The 22112-nt window shown below is 38.3% G+C and overlaps 2 protein-coding genes across 4 annotated transcripts; both read left to right on the top strand.

Moving 5' to 3' along the window:
• The first annotated feature begins 614 nt into the window (after positions 1 to 614).
• LOC102219720 (methyltransferase-like protein 2-A) lies at positions 615 to 5121 on the top strand. The gene is made up of 9 exons (XM_005796761.3): positions 615 to 773; positions 1554 to 1642; positions 1810 to 2078; positions 3004 to 3053; positions 3145 to 3205; positions 3287 to 3426; positions 3526 to 3632; positions 4424 to 4489; positions 4595 to 5121. The coding sequence occupies exons 1-9, from the start codon at positions 622 to 624 to the stop codon at positions 4732 to 4734; spliced, it is 1074 nt and encodes a 357-aa protein (XP_005796818.1). The 5' UTR covers positions 615 to 621; the 3' UTR covers positions 4735 to 5121.
• A 98-nt stretch (positions 5122 to 5219) lies between these two features.
• On the top strand, positions 5220 to 19453 carry tlk2 (tousled like kinase 2). Of its 3 annotated transcripts, XM_005796679.2 has the most exons (21): positions 5221 to 5893; positions 6872 to 6954; positions 8297 to 8374; positions 8473 to 8542; positions 8624 to 8667; positions 8781 to 8879; positions 9232 to 9333; positions 11481 to 11573; positions 11727 to 11837; positions 11938 to 12074; positions 12213 to 12365; positions 12473 to 12539; positions 13127 to 13224; positions 13997 to 14078; positions 14533 to 14624; positions 15132 to 15221; positions 15310 to 15479; positions 15950 to 16088; positions 16811 to 16922; positions 17031 to 17138; positions 18271 to 19453. In XM_005796679.2, exons 2-21 carry the CDS (start codon positions 6874 to 6876, stop codon positions 18442 to 18444), a joined length of 2100 nt encoding a protein of 699 aa, XP_005796736.1. In that variant the 5' UTR covers positions 5221 to 5893; positions 6872 to 6873; the 3' UTR covers positions 18445 to 19453. The 3 variants fall into 3 exon arrangements, with proteins under 3 accessions (XP_023204822.1, XP_005796736.1, XP_023204823.1); XM_023349054.1 differs by lacking the exon at positions 11481 to 11573 and having other exon boundaries at positions 5220 to 5893; XM_023349055.1 differs by lacking the exon at positions 8781 to 8879.
• The last annotated feature ends 2659 nt before the right edge of the window (positions 19454 to 22112 follow it).

The following is a 22112-nucleotide window of genomic DNA, read 5'->3' as shown; positions in this document are numbered from 1 at the left end:
TCTCCCCCTAGTGTAGAAAAAGTGCTAATGCACACATTATAGTTTTCCTTAGCGTGTAAGAAAGTAATAATGCAAACAAAGATGTTTATTTGTATTGCACCATTCAGACTCAAGGTAATGCAAAGTGCTTTGCAGGAAAGTAAAATAACATATATCAATAGAAATACATTAAAAACAAACTATATTAACAATAAAAACATATCACATGAGAAAGAAGCAAAGTTTTTGACAGGAAGCAATTTACTCAGACAATATTTTTAAAGTGATAAATGACTGATTTATTTAAGAAGACTAATTAATGAAATTTCTATCTGAGTTAATCAAACTGTGTCTTTTGGTTGCTTTGTGGACTGGTCCAGATTTCTCTTTTCAGAATAAAGTACATTTTTCATTTAATCTAAAAATCAAATTAGAAGAGTGAAGGTTCACAGAATCCACATTTATTTATTTCCCTATTTATTTACTTACTTAATTTTGACTGAAATGACTCTCCATACCTGTGCAATGTTAAAAGCAATGTGCTTTTTTAACTGATTAATATTAGCTGTCAGCATGTTTCAACCCTTGATATCTTTTCCGCTTGTTCCTGAATGCGTCACTCCCTTCTGCGTCAGATCCATCATGGCGGCGCCCCGCACCGTGGACGGAGTGGAGGCTGAAAACACTGAAATCAGCTTGACACTTTCAAATTCTTCCCCTGAGGACTCCAAAAGGCCTCAGTTCGGGACACGCTTCCTTACAGACCCGCGGCAGGTCTTCCAGCACAACGCATGGTCGGTACCACAGACCCAAATAGGATGGAATGGGTTCTTGTGTATATTTTGAGTGGAGGAGACTTTTTCAGCATTATCTTTAGCTTTGGTTGAGTTCAGCTTTTGCAACGTTGCGATTTTTTGTTTATTTATTTTTAAATTTTGTAAGCAAGCCGACTCTTAGAAAATACGACTGTTTATGTATAAAATTACTTCCCCCCTCTACTGTGTGCATTACGGTAAAAGGGCAGTATGGTTCCCCGCCGTTAGCGTAAAAAAGTTCTCTCGATTAGAGTGAGCAGAGATTATTTTTGTTTAGAAATTATTTTAAGAAATTAAAATAGAATTTAAAAATAAGATCATAAAAATAAGACATTTTTAAATGTCAGAAAATCATTATCAGCAACTTTGGATATATCTCCAAAAATCAAGGTGATGGTAATAAAGTTACCATATTTGATGGTTAGCCAATACATTTTCAAAATTATTCGTTGATCAAATAAATAAATAAATACATATTTTTTTAATCTATGAAGGTGAGGTCACTGAGGTTCAGTGTGAGAATTCATTATGTACTTTACCTTAATGCACTGTGTACGGGCGAAACTACTCTTTTAACAGAGAATTGTTGATGCCACTAACACAATTGTTAAATTCTCCTTCAAATCTGCATCCAGACATAAAAAAACATATAAATTAAGCCTAATAAAACACATCAAAATATCAGACACAATTTCTTCACTGTCAGTTACTTTATTATTCATTCACAAAGTTGGAATAATAATGTTTTGTGGTCTCCAGGGACAATGTTGAGTGGACTGATGAACAGGAAGAAGCTGCAAAGAAGAAAGTTTCAGAAAACAATCAGCCTTTGCCTCTAGAAAAACAAGGTTAGATTATACTTTTGAAAATTATTATATGTTTATGTTTATATATTAGAATTAAATCATGATTATTTTTTATTATTCTGACCTTTGAGAAGGAGATGTGTGCTATGTTGTAGGAAGTGTGCTTTATTTATTATTTTAACACTAGCTTTTCTGCCTTTTACTTCCAGAGGAGTACAACAGCCGGGCCAGTGAATACTGGAATGAGTTTTACACGATACACGAGAATCGCTTCTTTAAAGACCGTCACTGGCTCTTCACAGAGTTTCCAGAGCTTGCCCCACAGCGTAACCCGAACCACGAATCTCAACCAAACAACTCGGGCATGGACAGCAGCCATCAGGACGGATTTGAACAAAAACAATGCAGGGATTTTGCAGCTTTGTCTGGTGACAACTGTGACTTTCCAGGATCCTCTGCCACATATCGCATCCTGGAGGTTAGAGATCATTCTAGCAGCAAGTTGGTCACATTTTACCCATATAAATGTTTTAAATATAGTTTTATTTAGTTCAGGAAATTGTCAGATTTTGTTTTTCAGTGATGTTCTGTAGATTTAAACACATTCTTAAAATGGTGGGCTTGAATAATAAAACCCATGTCCCTTTAAACAGATCTAGGTATGTTTTAGTAAAGCTGTTCTGTGATGCATGGGACACAGACAACTTTTGGAAGAAGGTGTTATAACCTGTATATAGCTGCTACAGTTGCATTCAGCTTTTATTGCATGAACTACAAAAATGTAGAAAAGCTTTCCTATAATTTCAGTCTGTGTTTTTCAGTGGGAGAAAACAATATTTGAAGGGAGCTCTAGAAAACTAGAGGGCATGCCATCATTTGCAACTGCTACAAAATTGACTTTTTTTTGTTAGTGGGTGTCTTGGCAGAATAATCATCCAAAACATCTGGCCAAGAATACAAGATCCACCTTCTACCTTGGCCATCTCAATCCCCTAAACCCAAATCCTGTTGGATGAGCGGAAAGGAAAAGTATGCAGGACTCAGGACCTGGAAGGAACCAGACAGATTGTGCAAAGATCCTTTCCACTCTATGTTCCAGTCTTGTAAAATGTTTCCCAGAAGTGTCAAAATTGTGTTGTTGTTTTTTTAAGATTAAGTCTGAAAAGCCGAGCTAACAAGTATATGATTGAAATATGTGAACATCTTTTAAACATTAGACTTCTCCCACTAAATGAGTGTAATCCAATTGAAATTATGATTTTCTTTCTTGTTCTTTGAATATAAGATTCTCTAAACATTCAAATAGCACACACATTCAAACAGAGCCCATTTTGTTGCCATTATTACATTTGTTCCATTTGAAATGGTTAATTCTCCTGAAACATAACATCATTTCTGTACAGGTTGGTTGTGGTGTGGGCAACACAGTTTTCCCAATACTCAAGACCAACAAGTAAGAACACACAAGAAAAGTTGCATCATGTCTGAAAAAGACGACGACTCACCTTTTGCAGTCTATATAACGGTAGCTTTGCCTTCTGCAGTGACCCTGGACTTTTTGTGTACTGCTGTGATTTCTCCAGCACTGCTGTGGAATTAGTGAAGGTGAGCTGTTTTGACTCACAAAACAGTTTCTTCTGATCTTTAGTGTGTAAGTGACTAACTCAAATTTTCTCTCGTCATCAGACTAATCCAGAGTACGATTTGAACCGCTGCTTTGCCTTTGTTCACGACTTGAGCAATGTCGAGGCCAGTTTCCCGATCCCTGATGGATCCCTTGATGTTATTGTGCTGATCTTTGTGCTGTCGGCTCTGCATCCCGACCAGTATGAACACATATTGCTTTGCCTAGTTTTGTGCTTTCATTTTTGCGTACATCTTTAGGATATTGCAGACACTGTGTAAGTGTTCCCCCTCCATCTCAGGATGCAGGCCTCCATCAGTAGATTAGCAAGTCTGCTGAAACCAGGTGGTGTGATGCTGCTGAGGGATTACGGACGCTACGATATGGCACAACTGCGTTTCAAGAAAGGTCAGTCAGGTTGTGTCAAGGTTCAAAAGGTCTGGAATTGCTAAAGATTTCTCTTCTACTGGGAAGAATTTGTTTAAAATCAGTCACGCTCTTGTCATAAACTGTTAGCAATCAATAATACAAAATGCCACTGTGAATTCATCCATGGCTTCCACTTACTTGGGATGGGGTCATGTGATTAGCAGGTCTATAAAACCTGGACATCACTTTTCTGAAGGAAACAAAAGGGGTTCCCACATCAAAAGGTATATAATTCCTCCAATATAGATAAACATTCAAATGGATTAGAAATAGCTTTATAACAAACTAAGTTCTGGCTGTCACTCAGAGATGTCAGAAGGTTTTAGTTTATAAAAGTGACTATTTGTCTTTCTCTGTTTTTTGACTTCAGTAGGCTTTAGCTTCTTTCTGTATGTTGGGAATCATGCAAAGATTTCCTGATTACTTAGTCAATTAGTTTATTTTACTGTATAACATCAGTCTCCCATGATACCCCGTAACATCAGTGACCCAGATGTTAATTTTTCTTTTTTTTTCATTTACATTGAATCTATTTCCTTTTTTATCAGTAGAACAGTTTCAAAAATGCTCTTGGTCTCTGGTTATTTTTGAAGAAATATTTCAGATTATTCCCCATTTAAAACACTTCATTCCTTAACATTTTAGGTCTCTTTAGGACTTTTCTGAGCAATACCCATACCTGCTTATCCTTGCAACCAAACCTTGAAATGTTTACTGTTTAACTGTTTCATCTTTATAACCGTTTGTGGGTTGTTGTTTTTTTTTCTTAGGGAGATGTCTGTCAGAAAACTTTTACGTCAGAGGGGACGGAACACGAGTTTATTTCTTTACTCAGGGTATAAATGACTGGCTTTATAAAGTTTTAGTTTTTTTAATTGATATTATCCCCTACATTCTTTCAACATGAATATATTACATTTTTGTGCCTTTCTGTGTTTTAGATGAGCTTCATGAGTTGTTTGCAGAGGCTGGGCTTGAAAAAGTGCAGAACCTTGTGGACAGGCGGCTGCAGGTGAACAGAGGGAAACAGCTCACCATGTACAGGGTTTGGATCCAATGCAAGTACCGCAAGCCTTGTTGAGAAATAAGGCGAGACGAGAGGAAAAATCCTCCAAAGATTACAGCTTTTTCCAGAAGACATTTTCAACAATGGGATAGTGTTGTTTTGTTGTTTTTTTTCCCTTGAACTGGCTGCCATAACCCTGATATACATTTTTTATTTACATGTTCATCTGGAAAAATACTCTTGGTCGCCAAATTGATGACTTTTCTCCTGATGAGTTGTCTAATCTGAAAAAGAACTGGTAAACGCTGTAAAAAGACACTGGTTTTAATCTGCAAATTTTTCATAATACATTGCATGACTTTTTTGTATTTGACATTTTTGTACATGCTAAATTAAAACTGTTTTACCCAGTACTGAAAAAATCGTGCACATTTAAGTAATAAATTTTATATTATGTCTGCAGCATGGTTAGGATGGGAACTTTCTGATTAATTTATCACTAGTGTGGGGGTGGGCACTGCTAAATTTTATTGTGTGGAGGGGGTTTTGTTATTGGTCCGGACAACAGATTTTGGAGCAGGCGTAGACTGAAGGAAGGTGAAACTACTTAAACGATCTCACGAGAAAATATGAGATTTTCCTGATTATTGTTTACATTGCAAAAACGTGAGATCCGAACCGAAATGATCCGGATTCAGCTGAAACGCTTCCAAAAGCACAACTTCCGAAAACAGATGTCGTTTTGATCCTTTTTGCAGCTCGGAAGGAAACTGGTGTCGAACTTTGTTTTGATCGAGCTGAAAAGCCAGGACCCTAAATTCACCGCACCACTGGGGGAGATAAATATAGGGGGTAACTACACTAGCTCAAAGACATTATTTATACCTGCCGAAAAGCGCAAATTCTCCAGGGTCGCCATTGTGTGGAGCGAGATACACCAGACCACAGTGCGGTATGACCCTCGGAGCGAGGGACATGATGGGGATCCCCATTTAAGGAGCGCAGAGAGGCGGGTTTGGGAGACCCGGAGTTTTGTCGAGGCCTCCGCCAGAATCCTCCGTGGTCTACCTGAAGCTGCTCAGCGGGCGTCCGCGTCTCGATCGTCAACAACCAGCACGCGAGGGACGTGGCTTTGGATGCGGCCTAGTCTGGGAGGGTCTGCCGAGCACCGGTGAGACAACGCAGACGGTTTCACCGACAACAGCCCCAGAAAACTGAGAAAATCTTAACTACAGTGAGTATCTGAACGGGCTTTCAGACAAAAGAATTTCGTTTGAAGGATGTTTTGCTCCAGTGAGCCCAGATGTCGTGGCAGATGATGCTTATTTTAGGGATAACCCTAGCCCATTGGAAACCTAACGCCTAACGGTCAGTATTTAGGGGGAAAAATAGCTTTGTGTTTTAAATATACTTGGATGAGAATTTGTCGAAACATTCTTTTCTTGCTTTGGTTTACCCTTTTAAAGAAATTCTATCTAAACATCATTAGCTAACTGTTAGCCGCTCAGATTGCTAACTGATGGTCAGCATCGGTAGCTTCTTGACTCGTTTACCTAAAGTTAGCTAACCAATATTTCACTAATTGTGCTCAAAATTAATAATTTGCTTATTTTGTTGCACGTAAACAATGATTTTACTATTTACTTATAGAATCCATACCTTAAATATATTTACTTATAGATGCAAACTGTAGGTAACAGACATACATAGCAACCAGTTCTGGGCGTGTAATTTTAAACCTCCGCACCGGTCAGCAAACTGGCCACTTATTGTCCTTTGTGGCCTTTTCTCCATTGCTGTGAGTGTTCCTTGGCAGTCCCTCCATTGCTGACCTTTTATAACAGCGCCATGAAACTTAGGCCTGTCATGTCAAGGCGTTATCAAGTGATTCCATAAATTTCCAGGCAGTGACTTTACACATCTGGGCTTCGTCTGTGATGCATGTGAAATATCAGTATTTGTTTATAGTTGTGCTCTGCGTCCTCTGGGTGTCTTGCTGAACAGCAGTTGTTAAGTGGCTTTTCCTTCATGGATATAAATATCAACATTGTCAAACTTATTGATGACTCAGAACAGGAATTTTCCACATCCATATAGCTAAACACAGCCATGACTCATCACAACCAGTGTCTTTTGAAACTGTCATCCTTCTTCCATCTGAATATTCCAGGCTCTTGAATGCCTTCCTTAATTTGCACTCTTGTCTCCACAGCCATGATGGAAGAACTGCACAGCCTGGACCCCCGGCGACAGGAGCTGTTGGAGGCTCGCTTTACGGGGGTTGGAGTGAGTAAGGTTTGTATGCACCAGATGTCACAAAGGTTGAGCTGGGGAAATGCTTCTCTAGTCACAGATTTATACAATTATGCGTTATTGTTTTACTTTACCGCCATTATCAGTCTGATTTTTTTATTTAGTATTTTAGCCTGAACAAGCTTGGGCTCCTGCCTTTTCTTTGTCTCCGGAGAAGCTTGAGCCGTGTCTGTATTTTTTGGCGGCTTTGACATGGCATCGCTTCCTGGCTTGTGATGTAGCGATTGTATATGCGAGCGACTGCCTCTGCCAACAAGGCCACAGACAGGACGGGGTTGGTAGGGGGCAGAGGAAGAATGCGGAAATAGTTTTTGACCAGGTAGAATGAGAAGTGGCTTTTTTTTCTTTTCTTTTCCTCCCCGCACCCTCGCTACGTAGATGGAGCTGTCAGTCTTAGAAGAAGGTGATCTTGGAACAGTTAGGGAGCCGGAGTTGGTGCCAAGAGCAGGCCCTGTGCCAACCATAGGCAGAGCTGAGCTCAGAGCATGGCATGGGTGCTGCCGCAGAGAAAATGGCGACGCCTGCTAAGGCATCATGCCACAGTCGCCCTCTCCTAGATGGGTGAGAGTGAAGACGTATGGTTTGGTGACTTCTTCAGTGTCACAGAGTGGCTTATCTTTTCCTCCTCGACCTTGAATAGCTCGATGGCGCTGCTGTTCTTTGTGTAAAGCACTTAGTCAGCAGAAAAGTTAAGGACAAAGGGATCAAACATCTTTTGATAAACAGGCAGATGTGGCGAACAGTATCTGCTAACTGCATGAACAAACAACCATAATAGTTTTCTTTTTATTTGTGTTTTTTAGATTTAAAAAGCATCTTCTTGGTGGTTCCCTTTATAGTAAAAAAAAAATAGGGTGATTTGAAAATGCGTTGAGGAGGAGAAGGTAGAAAAATGGATGACATTTTGTAAAGGTGGCAGATGGAGCGAGGAATGGATCCCCAGCAGCTTGCCTAATGTTCAGCCATTTTAGGAGGGTTCAGCGAGGGAGCTCTAGTGTGCTCAGAATGACTAAGTGTCTCGCTCTGATTGGACAGCGCCTGCTGAATTCTGATGTGAATCATTTGATTGACAGGCATCACCTAGGGAACCGGCGTTAGTACCGATGCAGGTCTCCACAGATTTGGGATTTTATGGTGATTGCGTGTAGCCAAACCTCTCCATCACTGTTCTTGTCTCTCAGCATTTTTACCGTATGTTTTTGTCTACCTTTTTCAACAAGTTCCCACATGTTGAAAGTAGTAACAAATGGACATACATCTAACATTTTTTGTGTGCATTTAAGTCCTTCCTTTTCTCTTTTTGTTTTCTTTTTTTTGACAACAGGGCTCAGGTCAGAGTCAGAATGAGTCATCCAATCAAAGTCTGTGCAGCTTGGGTTCACTTAGTGACAAAGAGCTGGAGGTTAGTCTCTCTTGCATATTGACTGGATTTATTTGTGTGGACCCTTCCGTTTACCCCACCTCACACACACGGTGTGTTTATGCTGCTTTTTTTCACAGACTCCAGAGAAAAAGGCAAACGAGCAGAGAGTCAGAAAACGCAAAGCGGACCACTTTGACAGCAACCAAGGTACCATAATCCCCATTTACAACCCTTTCATCATTTCTTACACATTCCCTTTTATTGAACCTTCCTCTTTTCTTTTTGTAGGCAAAGCAGGAGCGAGGGGGCTTAAAATTAGCGATTATTTTGAGGTGAGTGCTCCTGTCGTGTTGGATTCACCCGTATAACCTTTCGTTCCTTTTTTCTAACCCCTTCTTTACTCGCCGTTCCATTTATCTTCTTTCTTATTTTTCTTGCGCGTCAGTTTGCGGGAGGTAGTGGTCCTGGTACCAGCCCTGCTAGGGGAATTCCGCCAGTGGTCCGCTCTTCCCCACAACACTCTCTGTCCAACCCTCCCGTCACGGTGAGCGTTGTTTCTCTCAGTGGTGTTTTTAATGCCTTTTTTATTTCACAACGCTCTTTCTTTTCATTCTCTTTATTCCATGCTTGTTACTAACACCAGCGGGTGAGGTCTGTTCACGAGTGAGAGGAATCAGATTTGTGTTCACATGTTCTAGTAGTCATTAAGTAGATGATTGATTACAAGTTTCCTATTAAAAAAAAATACAGTGGGGGGGAATAAATACTTATGATATGCTTTGTGGTAACATTCCACCAAATCCTGATAAATTATTAAAGTGAAGGTGTTTTTTTTATGTACATTCCTTTCACATCAAAATAAAACGTCTTCATTGAACTATGTGTTTTCCTCCCAGGTGCAGCAAGGAAGCCCTTCGTCCATCAGTTCTGTCAACATGGAGCTCTCCACATGCGCGATGAAGCCCGTCGTTCTTCACATGCTCCACAAAACTACACAGGTACATCACACACTAATTGTGTGATTACCTGTTTGTCTAATTAACTTGATTATAGTTTACGAGAAGTTGCATGGTTGCCATAAACAGTGAATATACTCACCTCCAAATTTTTTTTCACATTTTATCACCCAACAGCAAAACCTCAATGTATTTATTGGAAACTTGTGCAACAGAATCTCATAAAATAATGCATAATTGTGAAGTCTGGGAAGTAATACGTGGTATTCATCTTATGTTTCCCAAATGAAAATCTGACAAGATGCGGCTTGCATCTGTATACTTCTTCCTATCTCAGTACTTTCTAGAAGCATGTCTTGCTGCAGCTGCAGGTTCAAGTTTGTTGAAGTATGTCTCTATCAGCTTTCCACATCTGGAGACTGGATTTTATTTTATTTTTTTACCCGAGTCATATTTAATGTTTCTTTTTTTTTTTTTTTTTGAGCGAAACCATTCCATTGTGAGAATTTGATTTGATCGAAACTTTGTCCCAGGGTGGTGTCAAATGGGTTCGGGTTGGTTTCCTCAACAAATTATTCATATTTTGGAAGATTTTTTTTTAAAATGATGGTATAACTGATTACAAAATGATTTACATTTTGGTAAGTGGTTTAAAGGATCTTCGGCTCAGGACTTGTGGCAATAAAGATTATAAATCCCAACTTGGGGAACATTTTGTTCCCAAATGTCTGGAGGGTAAAATTGAAACAGTTGAATCTAGGAACATGTATGTGTAAATGGGAGATTTGTTTGAGCTCCGACATTTTTTTCTCTTGTTTAAAGGTGAACCATCACCCCAAATTATTTATTTATTTATTTTTCCTTTGGAATCAATCAAGTATTTTTGAATTCAGATCAATTGTATCTCATGTCTTTTGCCATCCCTAAAGGGGTTTCCCCCCAGTATTGCCCTATGTTTCACTCAGTCTATATTCCCCTCAATGCCTGTCCACGCTGAATAGAAAACGTCCCTCAAAGCGTGATACTGCCACCACCAGGTTTTTCAATATGGAAAACATGTTTGACATTCAGCTTTGGCATTCTGCTAAACATAGCGATTTGCTCATAGGCTAAAAATGGCTACATTCTGGTCACTTCTGGCAAGAGCCCCTACCTTTCACATGTTTGCTTTGTCCCTGCCTGGCTTGTGGCAGACCGTGAGTGCCGCTTATGACTTTCAAAGGCTCACTATTTGTCATTCTAGTATTAGGGGTTTGTGGATGATTAATTGCTGTTGAGTCTCCCAGCTGAGCTGTAGAAGTCTGCAGCTCCTCCATAGTGACTGTGGGCTTCTTGATGGGTTTTCTGCCTACTGTTGTCCTGGCTGTTCAGTTAGTCGTTCGGTCACGTATTCAGAAAAAAAAAGTAAGTTGACCTTAAAAACGCTAATTGCCAGTCTTAAGTTTTGACAAAAGTTTAAACATTTTCATTGTGTCATGTGATTCGAGGTGATTGAGGCTAACTAGCTGCTAATATACCTTTACAAGCTATTCATCTAGCTAGCTTTTTTTGCATCTATTATGAGTTATTCTAAATATATCACCAGTTGGCTGGACAACGATTAATTTGGACAGGCTCAACCTATAGAAGCCAGCCCTATATTTTTATATATATTTTTTTTCGGTGTTAAATTTCATTCAAGGTGGCATTTAAAAGGTCTTAAATATCTTAGATTTGACTCTGACTATGCAATGTCCAAAAAACATTTGATATAATTTTATGACTTAACCCTGCTTTAAACTTTTCCACAACTTCATCACTGACGTGTCTGCTGTGTTGCTTGGACTTTATGATTCGATTTGTTCATTAATGTTCTGCAGCAGTCCTTTGAGGCCTTAATCAAACTGCTAAGGCCTCAAATCAGGTGAATTTAGCAGGCAGATTTTATTTAAGCGCATTTGATTCGAGGGGGATGGATACGCAGGCTTTTTAGTTACGGGCCAAACACTTTGAAAACCACGTATCATTTCCTACATTTTCACAGTTTTTGCTACTTTATATTGATCCATGCAATGTAATCTAATCAAATGTACTTGAAATCCTTAACAAAATGTGGAAGAGCTGTACATTAATGATTACAACTATAAACTGTAACATATGCACTTACTCGGAATGAACCCACCATTAACGACGGCTTTTGTGCTCCTTAGTCCGACCTTACTTTAGAGAAACTAACAGCCCTGGAGAACAGCAAGAACTCTGACCTGGAGAAGAAGGAGGGCCGAATAGACGATTTGCTGCGGGTACTAATCTCATTACACTTCATCCGTGCCACTTTGCTCGCTTTCTGTGAAGGTTTTCCACTCACGCACTTGTCGATTCTCTGCATATGTGATGAACTGTAATAATCCTTTTCACCTTGCTTATTTCCCGCCTCTCTGTGCGTTCTGTTCCAGGCGAACTGTGAACTCAGAAGACAAATCGATGAGCAGCAGAGGATGCTGGAACGATACAAGGAGCGCTTAAACAAGTGTGTGACCATGTCCAAGAAGCTGCTGATTGAAAAAGTATGAAATTGACGAGAGCTAGGGGCGTTTGTCTGAAAACGTTGCTCCTCGGTAGAAGTTGATTGGTGATGTTTGGTTCGTGTTTTTCTCTGCCGCTCAGTCCAAGCAGGAGAAAATGGCTTGCCGGGATAAAAGTATGCAGGATAGACTTCGATTGGGCCATTTCACTACAGTAAGACACGGCGCATCCTTCACTGAACAGTGGACAGATGGATATGCGTTCCAAAATCTTATCAAGTGAGTAGAAAAACACAAACGTTGCTTTTTTTGTTGTTGTTTTAACTTGAAAAGAGAATCAAAACTAACTCTTAAATTTGCTATTGCATGTTTAGTAATGAGAATTAAGATGCAATTGTTTAATGATGTGCATTCCAGACAACAAGAGAGGATCAACTCTCAGCGGGAGGACATCGAGAGGCAGAGAAAGCTCCTGGCCAAACGCAAGCCGCCTTCCATGGCCCAGACTCCACCGCCGAGCCTGGAGCAAAACAAACGCAAAAGCAAGACCAATGGGACAGAAAGTGAAACGTACACCACTTTTTCTTGCTTTTCTTCTCCTCAACGTCAGCATTGTCTTGTTCTAAACGCGTCGACATGTTTGACGTTGCGCTGAGGTTTGTTCTGTATTCTCCCAGGTTATCGCAGGCGGAGTACCACGAGCAAGAAGAAATCTTTAAACTAAGATTAGGGTACCTTAAAAAGGTAACGCATGAATGTGTTGTTTTAAATTCCTCCTAAGCCTGTTATATTAAGCAATAAATCAATTAATCGCATGATGGATTAAAATGAGCGCCATCACTTCCATTTGGACAAGTTGTTGGAAGAAATGCTCCCCTTTAAAATTGTTGAAAAGCCACTATTTTGAGAAACATTTTGTTTGCACTACCTGCCACTTTTGCTTGTTTTCTCTAAGCTGAATGATTATTACTTTTTGAAATGCAGTGTTGGCTAGATATTCATAATCCATTTTAATTATTGTTGTTCTGGTTGATTTGTTTTGTTTGGAATATTTAAAATATTTCTCCAGTTCCAGTTAAGTGTTTTTTAAAGATTAAAGTTTTTTTTTATCTTGAAGTAGGTGTACTTGCATTACTGTGCCATTATCATATTAGTTAAAAATTGTTTCAAAATGACAATATTATCATTTATCGCAATAATTTCTGGGACAGTTTATTATTCAGCATAATTTGTTATCCTGGCAGGCCTAACCCCATCAAGTTTTATTGTGATATTTTAATAATTTTCTTGTGAGGTAATTTTTCGGGGGGATTTCTTGTTTGTATTTGCAGGAGGAAGCTGAGATCCAGGCAGAGCTGGAGAGGTTGGAGCGAGTGAGAAACCTTCACATACGTGAGCTCAAAAGGATCCACAATGAAGATAATTCCCAGTGAGATTTCTTTTTCAGACATGGATTGCAAAATGCTTTGTTGTTTTTTTTATCCAAGATGCAATTGCAGTATTATTCAGTTTTCACGGGCGTAGTTGAAGCTTAGATATTGACCCAAATAACCCTTATATATGCTAATAATTTTAATACAATTTTCTTAAAATTTTTTATCAAAGGTCAGAGCGTTTTCTCCAAACATTCTGTTGATGCTTGGTGTTTTGTTCACTCACATGATCCCAGGGTATCAAGTGTAAATAATTACTACTGGTAATTATATTGATCATGTTAATATGTAAAAGAATGACATTTAAACAAGCTCATAAAAAATTTACAGATATTAAATACAAATAATTGTTTTCATTTAAAGTTGCACTTTTGGCTGAACTTCAATCCTCTTTTGTTTAAATCCAGTTGAGCTTTTGTATTTGGCATTTTTAATCAGGCTTTTTAATATGAAATTACATAAATGAAAAGGGCTTTTTTTTAACAACGTTTTAAAGTGCTAGAGAAAATGGCCCCTTACAGATTTCTTTTATTTAAATATTCAGATATAAATGCATTTTATATCAAGATAACTTGAACTACAAACTGCAGTTTTCAAATAATGATTTCATTTATTAAGGGAAAAATATCCAAACCAACTTGACCCTGAGGAAATAATAATTGTTCCCTTGTTGCAATACGGATTAAGTGTGTTTCACCTTTAAAATTGAGATTAATTCAATTCCTTCATCTAGTTTACGCTACATCTATCATTTACTCCTCTTGCTAGATTCAAAGATCATCCTACGCTAAATGACAGATACCTTCTGCTCCATTTGCTTGGGCGAGGAGGTTTCAGTGAAGTTTACAAGGTGAGACGAAACATTTCTTTTCCTAAATTACAAGAGGAACGATGAGCCAGCCAGTCTGTTGTTTTACCTGCATTTTGTTACTGTTTTGCCTTTATTTAGTACTGACTTAAACTACTACTGAAGCAGTAGTTTTTAAAGGCTGAAAGACTAACAAAATGATCCTATTTGTCCTATTCTGCTTTATAAAATCAGAGCAGTTCACATTGTGATGTTAAACTGTGCCTGTGCTGTGCAAGCTTTATTTGGTATTACATTAGGTTGAAGTTACTGTTTTGCGGTTAATCACTGTGCCAAAATGGCAGGGTTCAAGGAATTTGCTGTCAGGACATTTAAAATGATTAATGAACGCTGCCATTTCAACGTGAGGCAAGAGTCTTAGTGCAGCTAAAGCAAAACAAACCCATATGTACTTTCTATCTAACTGGAGATTTTTTTATTTTATTTTTTTATTCAGGCCTTTGATTTAACAGAGCAGAGGTACGTTGCCGTTAAAATCCACCAGTTAAACAAGAACTGGAGGGACGAGAAGAAGGAAAATTATCACAAGTGAGTGTTTGAATCGTTCTCGTAACATTTTTTCATGGTAATAAACCGTGCATTCAGAGGACCAATGCAGACTAGGAAAAATATGGAAATGTAGTGAAGTGAATTTGAGTGTTTCTCACATCTGGATAAGTATGGAAAAGGAAATTAAGAGTATGAAAGACATTTATAGTTCTTAACTTTATTTTTGTCTAAATCTTTACTTGCTGCTATGTGTCCTTTCTTGTTTCCTTAATTTTTTTCCATTACACTTTCTTTCTTGCTTGCTTTCCTCCTTCTTTTTTTCAGGTTTATGTATTCTGCCATATATAGAAATATCCGGTTACAGATTCATTGTATTTTTTTTAAATTGGTAACAATGAATGTAAAAAAAAAAAAAAAAAAAACCTTGGAAAGTTCAGCCTGGAAATGTATGGAATTTCTTTTTACATGAAAATGTCTAACAACCCTTTTTTATAGTTAATAATAAAAGGTTTTTTTGTTTTGTTTTTTGCTGTCGTTTTTTTCCAGACATGCGTGCAGAGAATATAGAATCCATAAAGAGCTGGATCACCCACGGATAGTTAAACTCTACGACTACTTTTCACTTGACACTGACTCGTAAGTCATTGGAACAGGCATGTAACTGTTGAATTTTTCTGTTGTCCATCTGTGAAAGTTGCTGAAGTCCCGCTGACTCTCTGAGCAGGTTTTGCACAGTGCTGGAGTACTGCGAGGGCAATGACCTGGACTTCTACCTGAAGCAGCACAAGCTGATGTCGGAGAAGGAAGGACGCTCCATCATCATGCAGATCGTCAACGCCCTTAAGTACCTCAATGAAATTAGACCTCCCATTATCCACTACGACCTTAAACCTGGTCAGTCTTCACATTTGTTACCTTTTTCTTCTAGTTTTAATTTTGAGGCACATGTTTGAAATAGAAGCACATGTATAAAACTAAATTACTAGGAGTCGCACTAAGATGAGAAGTCTGTTTATGTCGAGGCAGTTTTTGAACTTATTTGTTTTTAAGATTTAATATTACCCAACTGTTCAGATTGTTAAAAAAAATTCAGATTAGTCGATTAATTTCATTTTTTATTGCAAACGTACAACAAATGTCAATTCAAAGAACTTTGGAAGAAAAACAGAAACATTTTTGCAAAATCAGATCAATCCAAAAATGTAGATGAATTAAAGTTTAATTACAGCATAGCTCCTTCACTGGTTTTTTCTAAAAGAGACAAGGCTAAATAGCGTGGCCCGCCTAAGTGCATCGTCTATAGTGAGATGACAAAGTTTAAAAAATGTCAACTCATGTCAGGATTTTTTTTTACCCCTTCTTAGGTAATATCCTGCTTGTGAATGGCACTGCCTGTGGTGAGATTAAGATAACAGATTTTGGCCTGTCGAAAATAATGGATGACGACAGCTACAACTCTGTAGACGGGATGGAGCTGACCTCACAGGGAGCGGGAACTTACTGGTAAGACTGGTTCCCAGACCGACAAACTGGGGGTCACCAACTCTTTAGTGACTGTTTGCCTTTTCTACCACACTTTTTCCTTCCACTCAACTCTTGGATTACGGTATTATTCTGGGATTACAGCACTGTGGAAATGACAATTTGTGGTTTACCCTGCTAGTTGGGAGTGTTATTAAAATTTGATGAACTTTCAAGTCGGCAGTCTTTCCTGCTATTATTTAGACCAGGGGTGGGCACTCCTGGTCCTCGAGGGCCGGTGTCCTGCAACTTTTAGATGCATCTCTACTTCAACACACCTGAGTCAAATAATGAGGTCGTTAACAGGACTCTGGAGAACTTGACTGCACTTAGGAGGAGATTCAGCTGTTGGATTCAGGTGTGTTGGACCAGGGAGACATCTAAGAGTTGCAGGACACCGGCCCTCGAGGACCAGGAGTGCCCACCCCTGATTTAGACCAAAACATTTATGTTTTTAATTTTTTTTAATGGCCTTGTGATATTCTGATTACCTAAAGAAAAAATAATAATAAAGCTATTTTGCGTTGGCTTTGAACCATAAACATCCAAATTAACAGAATTAAATTCAGTTACTGAAATAAATAAACTTTTCTATTGTATTTTAGTTGTCGGTATTGTCAAGTATTTGAAAATAGAAAAATGGTTGCAGGTGTGTGTTTTGTGAAATTTATGCACATAGAAATTAATTCCTATTTTATCTCCAGGTATCTTCCGCCGGAGTGTTTTGTGGTTGGCAAGGAGCCACCAAAAATCTCCAATAAAGTTGATGTTTGGTCCGTGGGTGTCATTTTCTACCAGTGTTTATACGGCCGTAAGGTAGGAGTCGCAGTAAGACGAGAAATCTGTTGGTGTTGAGTTCAGTTTTTGAGTTCGGTTATGATTCCGACTTTATACCTACACCTTTTTCTACCTTTTCCGCCGTAGCCTTTTGGTCACAACCAGTCTCAGCAGGACATCCTGCAGGAGAACACAATCCTGAAGGCCACAGAAGTTCAGTTCCCCCCAAAACCTGTAGTCTCACCTGAAGCCAAGGTATTTATTTTCATAGAGTCACCGAAGCCACAACCAAGAGTTTCTTTTTTTCATAGTTTAATAAGTTTTATCATTTTTTTAAATATATTTCATAAATTTTGGGATATTTTTATCTGTATAATATAGCTAGAAAAATTGTATTGCGTTTTAAGATTTTCATATCAGTCGATATCGATAATTATTTATTAAATATTTTTGTTTTAAATTCTGAAGTACTACCATTGTTGTTTATTTTTAAGCAGTTATGAGGCACTGTGGCAAAACCTATAATTGCTGCTGCGCAAGTTACTCTAAAGATTGTTGCTAGGTAACCAACGAGTGAGTTAGTTGATTCCACCAACCTTGCTTAGCTAGCTGTGAGAGGTTCATCAGCTGAAGCCTTTCCCTTGCCTACACTCCCCAGAATGCTTTGTGGTTCTGGAGTTCTGGAGTTCAGTGAAATTATTTGATTCAGAGTTGAGTAGTGACTGGTTGCATTTACTCAATACTTGAGTAACTTTTTTGAGAAAAAGTACTTTTAAGAATATTTTTACTACTTTGTACTTTTTACTTTTACTTGAGCAAATGTATTATGGAGTAACGCTACTTTCATTTGAGTAAAATTTCTGGGTTCTCTACCCACTAAATGAAAAACAAACTCATTTTAATCAAAAAGTCACACACCAGCAGTTTATGTTAACGTTTTATATCGAAAGAAACTGATTTGGAATAATATTGTTTTGCCTGATTTTGTTATTTTTTTGTGACTTATATGAATTATTTTCATTTTGGTTCCTAAAATATCAAAATTTCCATTTAATTTTATATTTTGGTCTGTCTGATGATGTAGTTTTTAAATATTAAATGATTAATAATTTGATCAGTTACTCTGTACTTGAGTAGACTTCTTACCAAATACTTTTTTTACTCTTACGTGAGTCATTTCTTGGATGGCTACTTTTTACTTTTACCTGGGTAAAAATATGTTGAAGTAGTGCTACTCTTACTGAAATAAAATTTTTGGGTACTCTGTTAACCTCTGATCAGCTGTACTATCTATTTATATTGATCGTGTGTCTCTTGCGATTATATATATTAATTGTCCACCCATACCTGATCATTATTCCCACCTTCTTATGGTGTTTTTCTTCAGGCCTTTATAAGGCGCTGTCTGGTCTACCGTAAGGAGGACCGCATCGATGTTCACCAGCTGGCCAGTGACCCCTTCCTAATGCCCCACATCCGCAAATCAGTGGCTTCCTCGGGCAGCTCCGGCACGGCCGTGGCCTCCACATCCAGCTCCTCCAACAGCAGCGCCTCAAATTGAGCTCATTCCCCTTAAATGACTGACCGGATCATTCGATTGGACGGGGTAAGGCTCCCCCGTTCTAACAGCATCTCACCTTGCCATGGAGAGTTGGAGGGAAACGGGTCGGATGGCAGCTTGGGGTGGGTGAGAAGTCAAGGAGGGGTTGGGAACAGAAACTGTCGCCCCCCTCACAGCCCTCCGATGTCCGTCCACCCCAGCCCACTCGTCCTGGCATTGTTCCGGGGGTCAAAGCCCTGGGTGACTCGCGCTGCGAAGGGTCGAGTTTTCGGCACTGTGTTGGTGAAAAGTGAGTTTAGTGTTTCTGATGTTCCTTTTTCTGCTTAAAAAGAGAAAATAAAACCACTTATTGAACCGCTTCAGCTCGGCCAGATGGAACGGACTGCAGAAGGCCTCATAATCATATGCTCTCACACACACACACACACACATCTGTGCATGAGCCTCTCTGGTCCAAGGTAGTCAGAACCTCACACACATGAACATTTTGTTTGCTCTTATCTCCCTGAAGCTAAAAGAGCGAGCGAGCCAGTCTGGGCCGTTGATTCTGTTTAAATTCAGACCCACGTAGTTTCTCCACGAGGGATGACGAAGCTGTCGCTCACATCTTGTCAGACTCCTGTGACCAAAGCTTTTAACTTCCAGCTGGTGGCAGTGTTCCACCTGTTTTTATAATGAATGGTTTTAGAGCTGTGCTACTTGACATGGATTGGAAGCTGCTTGAGGATTGACCCAATTTTTACAGAAAAGATCTGTTCATGTAATTTAGTTCATGAAGAAGACAGTTTTCATGTTGCCTTTAATTAGAACTGTTACTGTTTTGGGCAACCCACAACCCCCTGCCTCTGTGCTCCGTTTTTTTCATAAACACATATTTATTTAGGTATGTTTGAATTTATTTTTGGCCAATAAAATGCAAGGGACTGGTTTATCTAATAGTACTGTTGGGGGGAGATTGGGCCTTAGCAAACAGTTGCATAAACCATTAAATACTATTGGTTAAACTGTGCTTGTTGTTCTGTTCTTTGTGGTTCTGTTTCCCTCGCTGTCCTTTGTCAGAGTTTCTATTTATTCACTTATTGCTCTTCAGTTCTCATAAATTTTAATATAGTCAGCAGGACCAAAACAGGCTTAAATTAAAAACAATAGGAGCATTTCGGATAAATGAATGATGTTGGACTAAAGCTTTCGTCAGTGAATTTCTATAGTCTTGCAGTCAAATGGGTAAAAAAAAAAGCTTGAATTCTGTCGAGAGCATAAGTTTGGTGCAAATTTTGACCCTTCTGCGTGTGAATCTAAAGATCAGCATATTAAAACATAATCTTCACTGAGTTTTAATTTCATGATTAGTGGAAAAACTTTAAATTGGAGGTTATAGCTGTGGATTTCAGTCATGTCTTCTTTATTATGTATGCTCATAAAGCAACTCTTAGTATAGAAATAAAGCTTGGATTTGTTGTAACCAGTCTATGCTGGCATAGAAATGCAGTTTTTATCATCATGTTGTGCAATACTAGAGGAAAAAATCCATTCAGTCCACAATGGGATGAAAAATGAAATAATACAGTGATGATTTAGAGAAAAATATTTTCTGATTATATGACTGTTCCTTAAATTGGAGCAACTCAAGAAGTGATTAACATTTAAATTCTGTCGTTTCAAGGGGGGGGGGTTGTAATAATTTTCATATTTTGTTTTATATCTCAAAGAAAATATTGGTAATAAAACCCCACTTCCATTATATTGTTGCTCTGATTATAAAAATGAAACTACAGTTTCAGTCAAAAATAATTGGCTTGCTTTGAGTTAATAGTTAACTAGTTTTTGAGGTTTGAGTCCATAGCTAGCTATGGAAAAACTATTTTTTTGCAACCAAAATGGCTTTGAATGTGAAGAAGTGAACCTGAAGAATCAGCTTTCCCTCAAAAACTTTAGGGATGTATGTTCAGCTGCTGTGAAGAAGGCCTAATAAAATCCAAGAATGTAAGCACCATAACGATCTATTTCTGTAGTCTGGAGGATTCCTGTAGCCACCGGTGTAGAGCTTGTTCAACACTGGAAACAAGTGGGTGTGAGTGCATCTGTTTCTGCTGTGGTAAAGAATTTTAAACAAGCTTAAGACAACAAGGAAGCACCAAAAATAATGAAGGAGTGCAGTAGATGAGATCACATTTTTACCGATTGTTTGGAACATCCTGGAAATCATTTATCCAAAGGAGAAAAAATTAGGGCTGTTTTGTGCCAGCACTGAAGCTTCCTGGTCCAGCCCATGTGCCTGGCTGCTTCTCATACAAAGGAAGAGGCTTTCATGTAATTCTGAACATAAAAAGAGCAACTTCTTCCAACACTTTAGGTACATCTAGCTAAAGAACATGAAATTTGGACCTAAGAAGCTCTTCTGTGTCAGGTTCAGACCTGGGTAGTTTCAACTCCACTGAGTTTTCTGTTGCTTATTATGTTCATGTCGCACATGTGGGAGTTTGGTACCCCCAAACACAGTGGAGACACCGACAAAATATAACCAAGCACTAGTGGTGGTGAATGGAGTTAATACAGAGTTCTTCTGCTAAATTAAAGGGCTATTGCTCCGTTTTTAAAGGACTTTTGAATGTTTGGATTTCTCTTAAACATCTAGATGAGTCAAATATAAACTGGATTAATCTATACCAAACAGGAAATGTTTCTAAAATCTTGTAAAACCTTTATTTTTTTAAAAAAATACTAAATGTCCAACTAATGGTACTGAACCATCACAATTAACTCCGTTATCACAGAATGCCCATCAGTTGCCTGCAATGCCAAAAATAAAATGTTTGCCCTCTTGGAGATTTTTGGTTTTTATTTTTTCGTCTGAGTTGAATATTTCAGATCAACACAGATTTTTTACATCAGCAATTATCTGAGTAAATAAAACAAAAGCAACAGTTCTACAGATTTTGTTTATCAAATGGTAAACAATCCAAACCAACATATGTATGTAAAAAGTACATATTTTGGTTGCTTAGCTTTAATAACTACCATCAAGCACCTGGGCTAACTGCCAATCAGACTTTTACGTTGCTATCGAGGATGTTTGATCTCTTCTTCTTTGCTGAATTGTTTTAAATCGGCCACATTTTATGGTCTTCAAGCTCAAACAGCCAGTTTGATACCACATCACCTCAATCAGCTTTAAACTCTAGACTTTGACAAGACAACTCCAAAACTTTCATTTTGTACTTTTTTGGGTCACTGAGAAGTGGAAATGTGCTTCGGGTCATTATCTCGCTGCATAACCCAAGTGCATTTAAGCTTACAAATTGAGGAGTGGATGTTCTCCTTCGAGATTTTTAATCAACAAGTCCTTTGTGAATTTTCTTTTGCCTGATTTAGTTATTTTTTTGTTACTTATATGAATTATTATCATTTTCATCTTTAAAATGCCAAAATTACCACTTAACTTTACATTTTGATATAGCTACTTGACTGTGTACCTTTTAAATATTAAATGATAATTTGATCAGTTACTCTGTATTTGAGCGAACTTTTACTTTTCCACTCTTACCTGAGTCATTTCTTGGAAGGCTACTTTTACTTGAGTATAAATATATTGAAGTACCACTCATTTTACCTGAGTATAATTTTTGCACACCTCTGAGTATAATTTTGTATGTTCCGCAACTTTATTA

Source organism: Xiphophorus maculatus, chromosome 16, assembly GCF_002775205.1.
Source record: "Xiphophorus maculatus strain JP 163 A chromosome 16, X_maculatus-5.0-male, whole genome shotgun sequence".
Taxonomy (NCBI): Eukaryota; Metazoa; Chordata; class Actinopteri; order Cyprinodontiformes; family Poeciliidae; genus Xiphophorus; species Xiphophorus maculatus.
The sequence above is the reverse complement of the archived record's forward strand: the minus strand, read 5'-3'. Positions and strand labels throughout refer to the sequence as shown.

What these genes read in the sequence shown, in the direction of transcription:
- LOC102219720 (XM_005796761.3), top strand. Translation starts at nt 622, where the DNA reads ATGGCGGCGCCCCGCACCGTGGACGGAGTGGAGGCTGAAAACACTGAA. An exon ending in GTCTTCCAGCACAACGCATG is followed by an intron (nt 774 to 1,553) that starts GTCGGTACCACA and finishes TGTGGTCTCCAG; the next exon opens with GGACAATGTTGAGTGGACTG. An exon ending in AGTTTATTTCTTTACTCAGG is followed by an intron (nt 4,490 to 4,594) that starts GTATAAATGACT and finishes TCTGTGTTTTAG; the next exon opens with ATGAGCTTCATGAGTTGTTT.
- tlk2 (XM_005796679.2), top strand. Translation starts at nt 6,874, where the DNA reads ATGATGGAAGAACTGCACAGCCTGGACCCCCGGCGACAGGAGCTGTTG. An exon ending in TTAGTGACAAAGAGCTGGAG is followed by an intron (nt 8,375 to 8,472) that starts GTTAGTCTCTCT and finishes TTTTTTTCACAG; the next exon opens with ACTCCAGAGAAAAAGGCAAA. An exon ending in TGTCCAACCCTCCCGTCACG is followed by an intron (nt 8,880 to 9,231) that starts GTGAGCGTTGTT and finishes TTTTCCTCCCAG; the next exon opens with GTGCAGCAAGGAAGCCCTTC.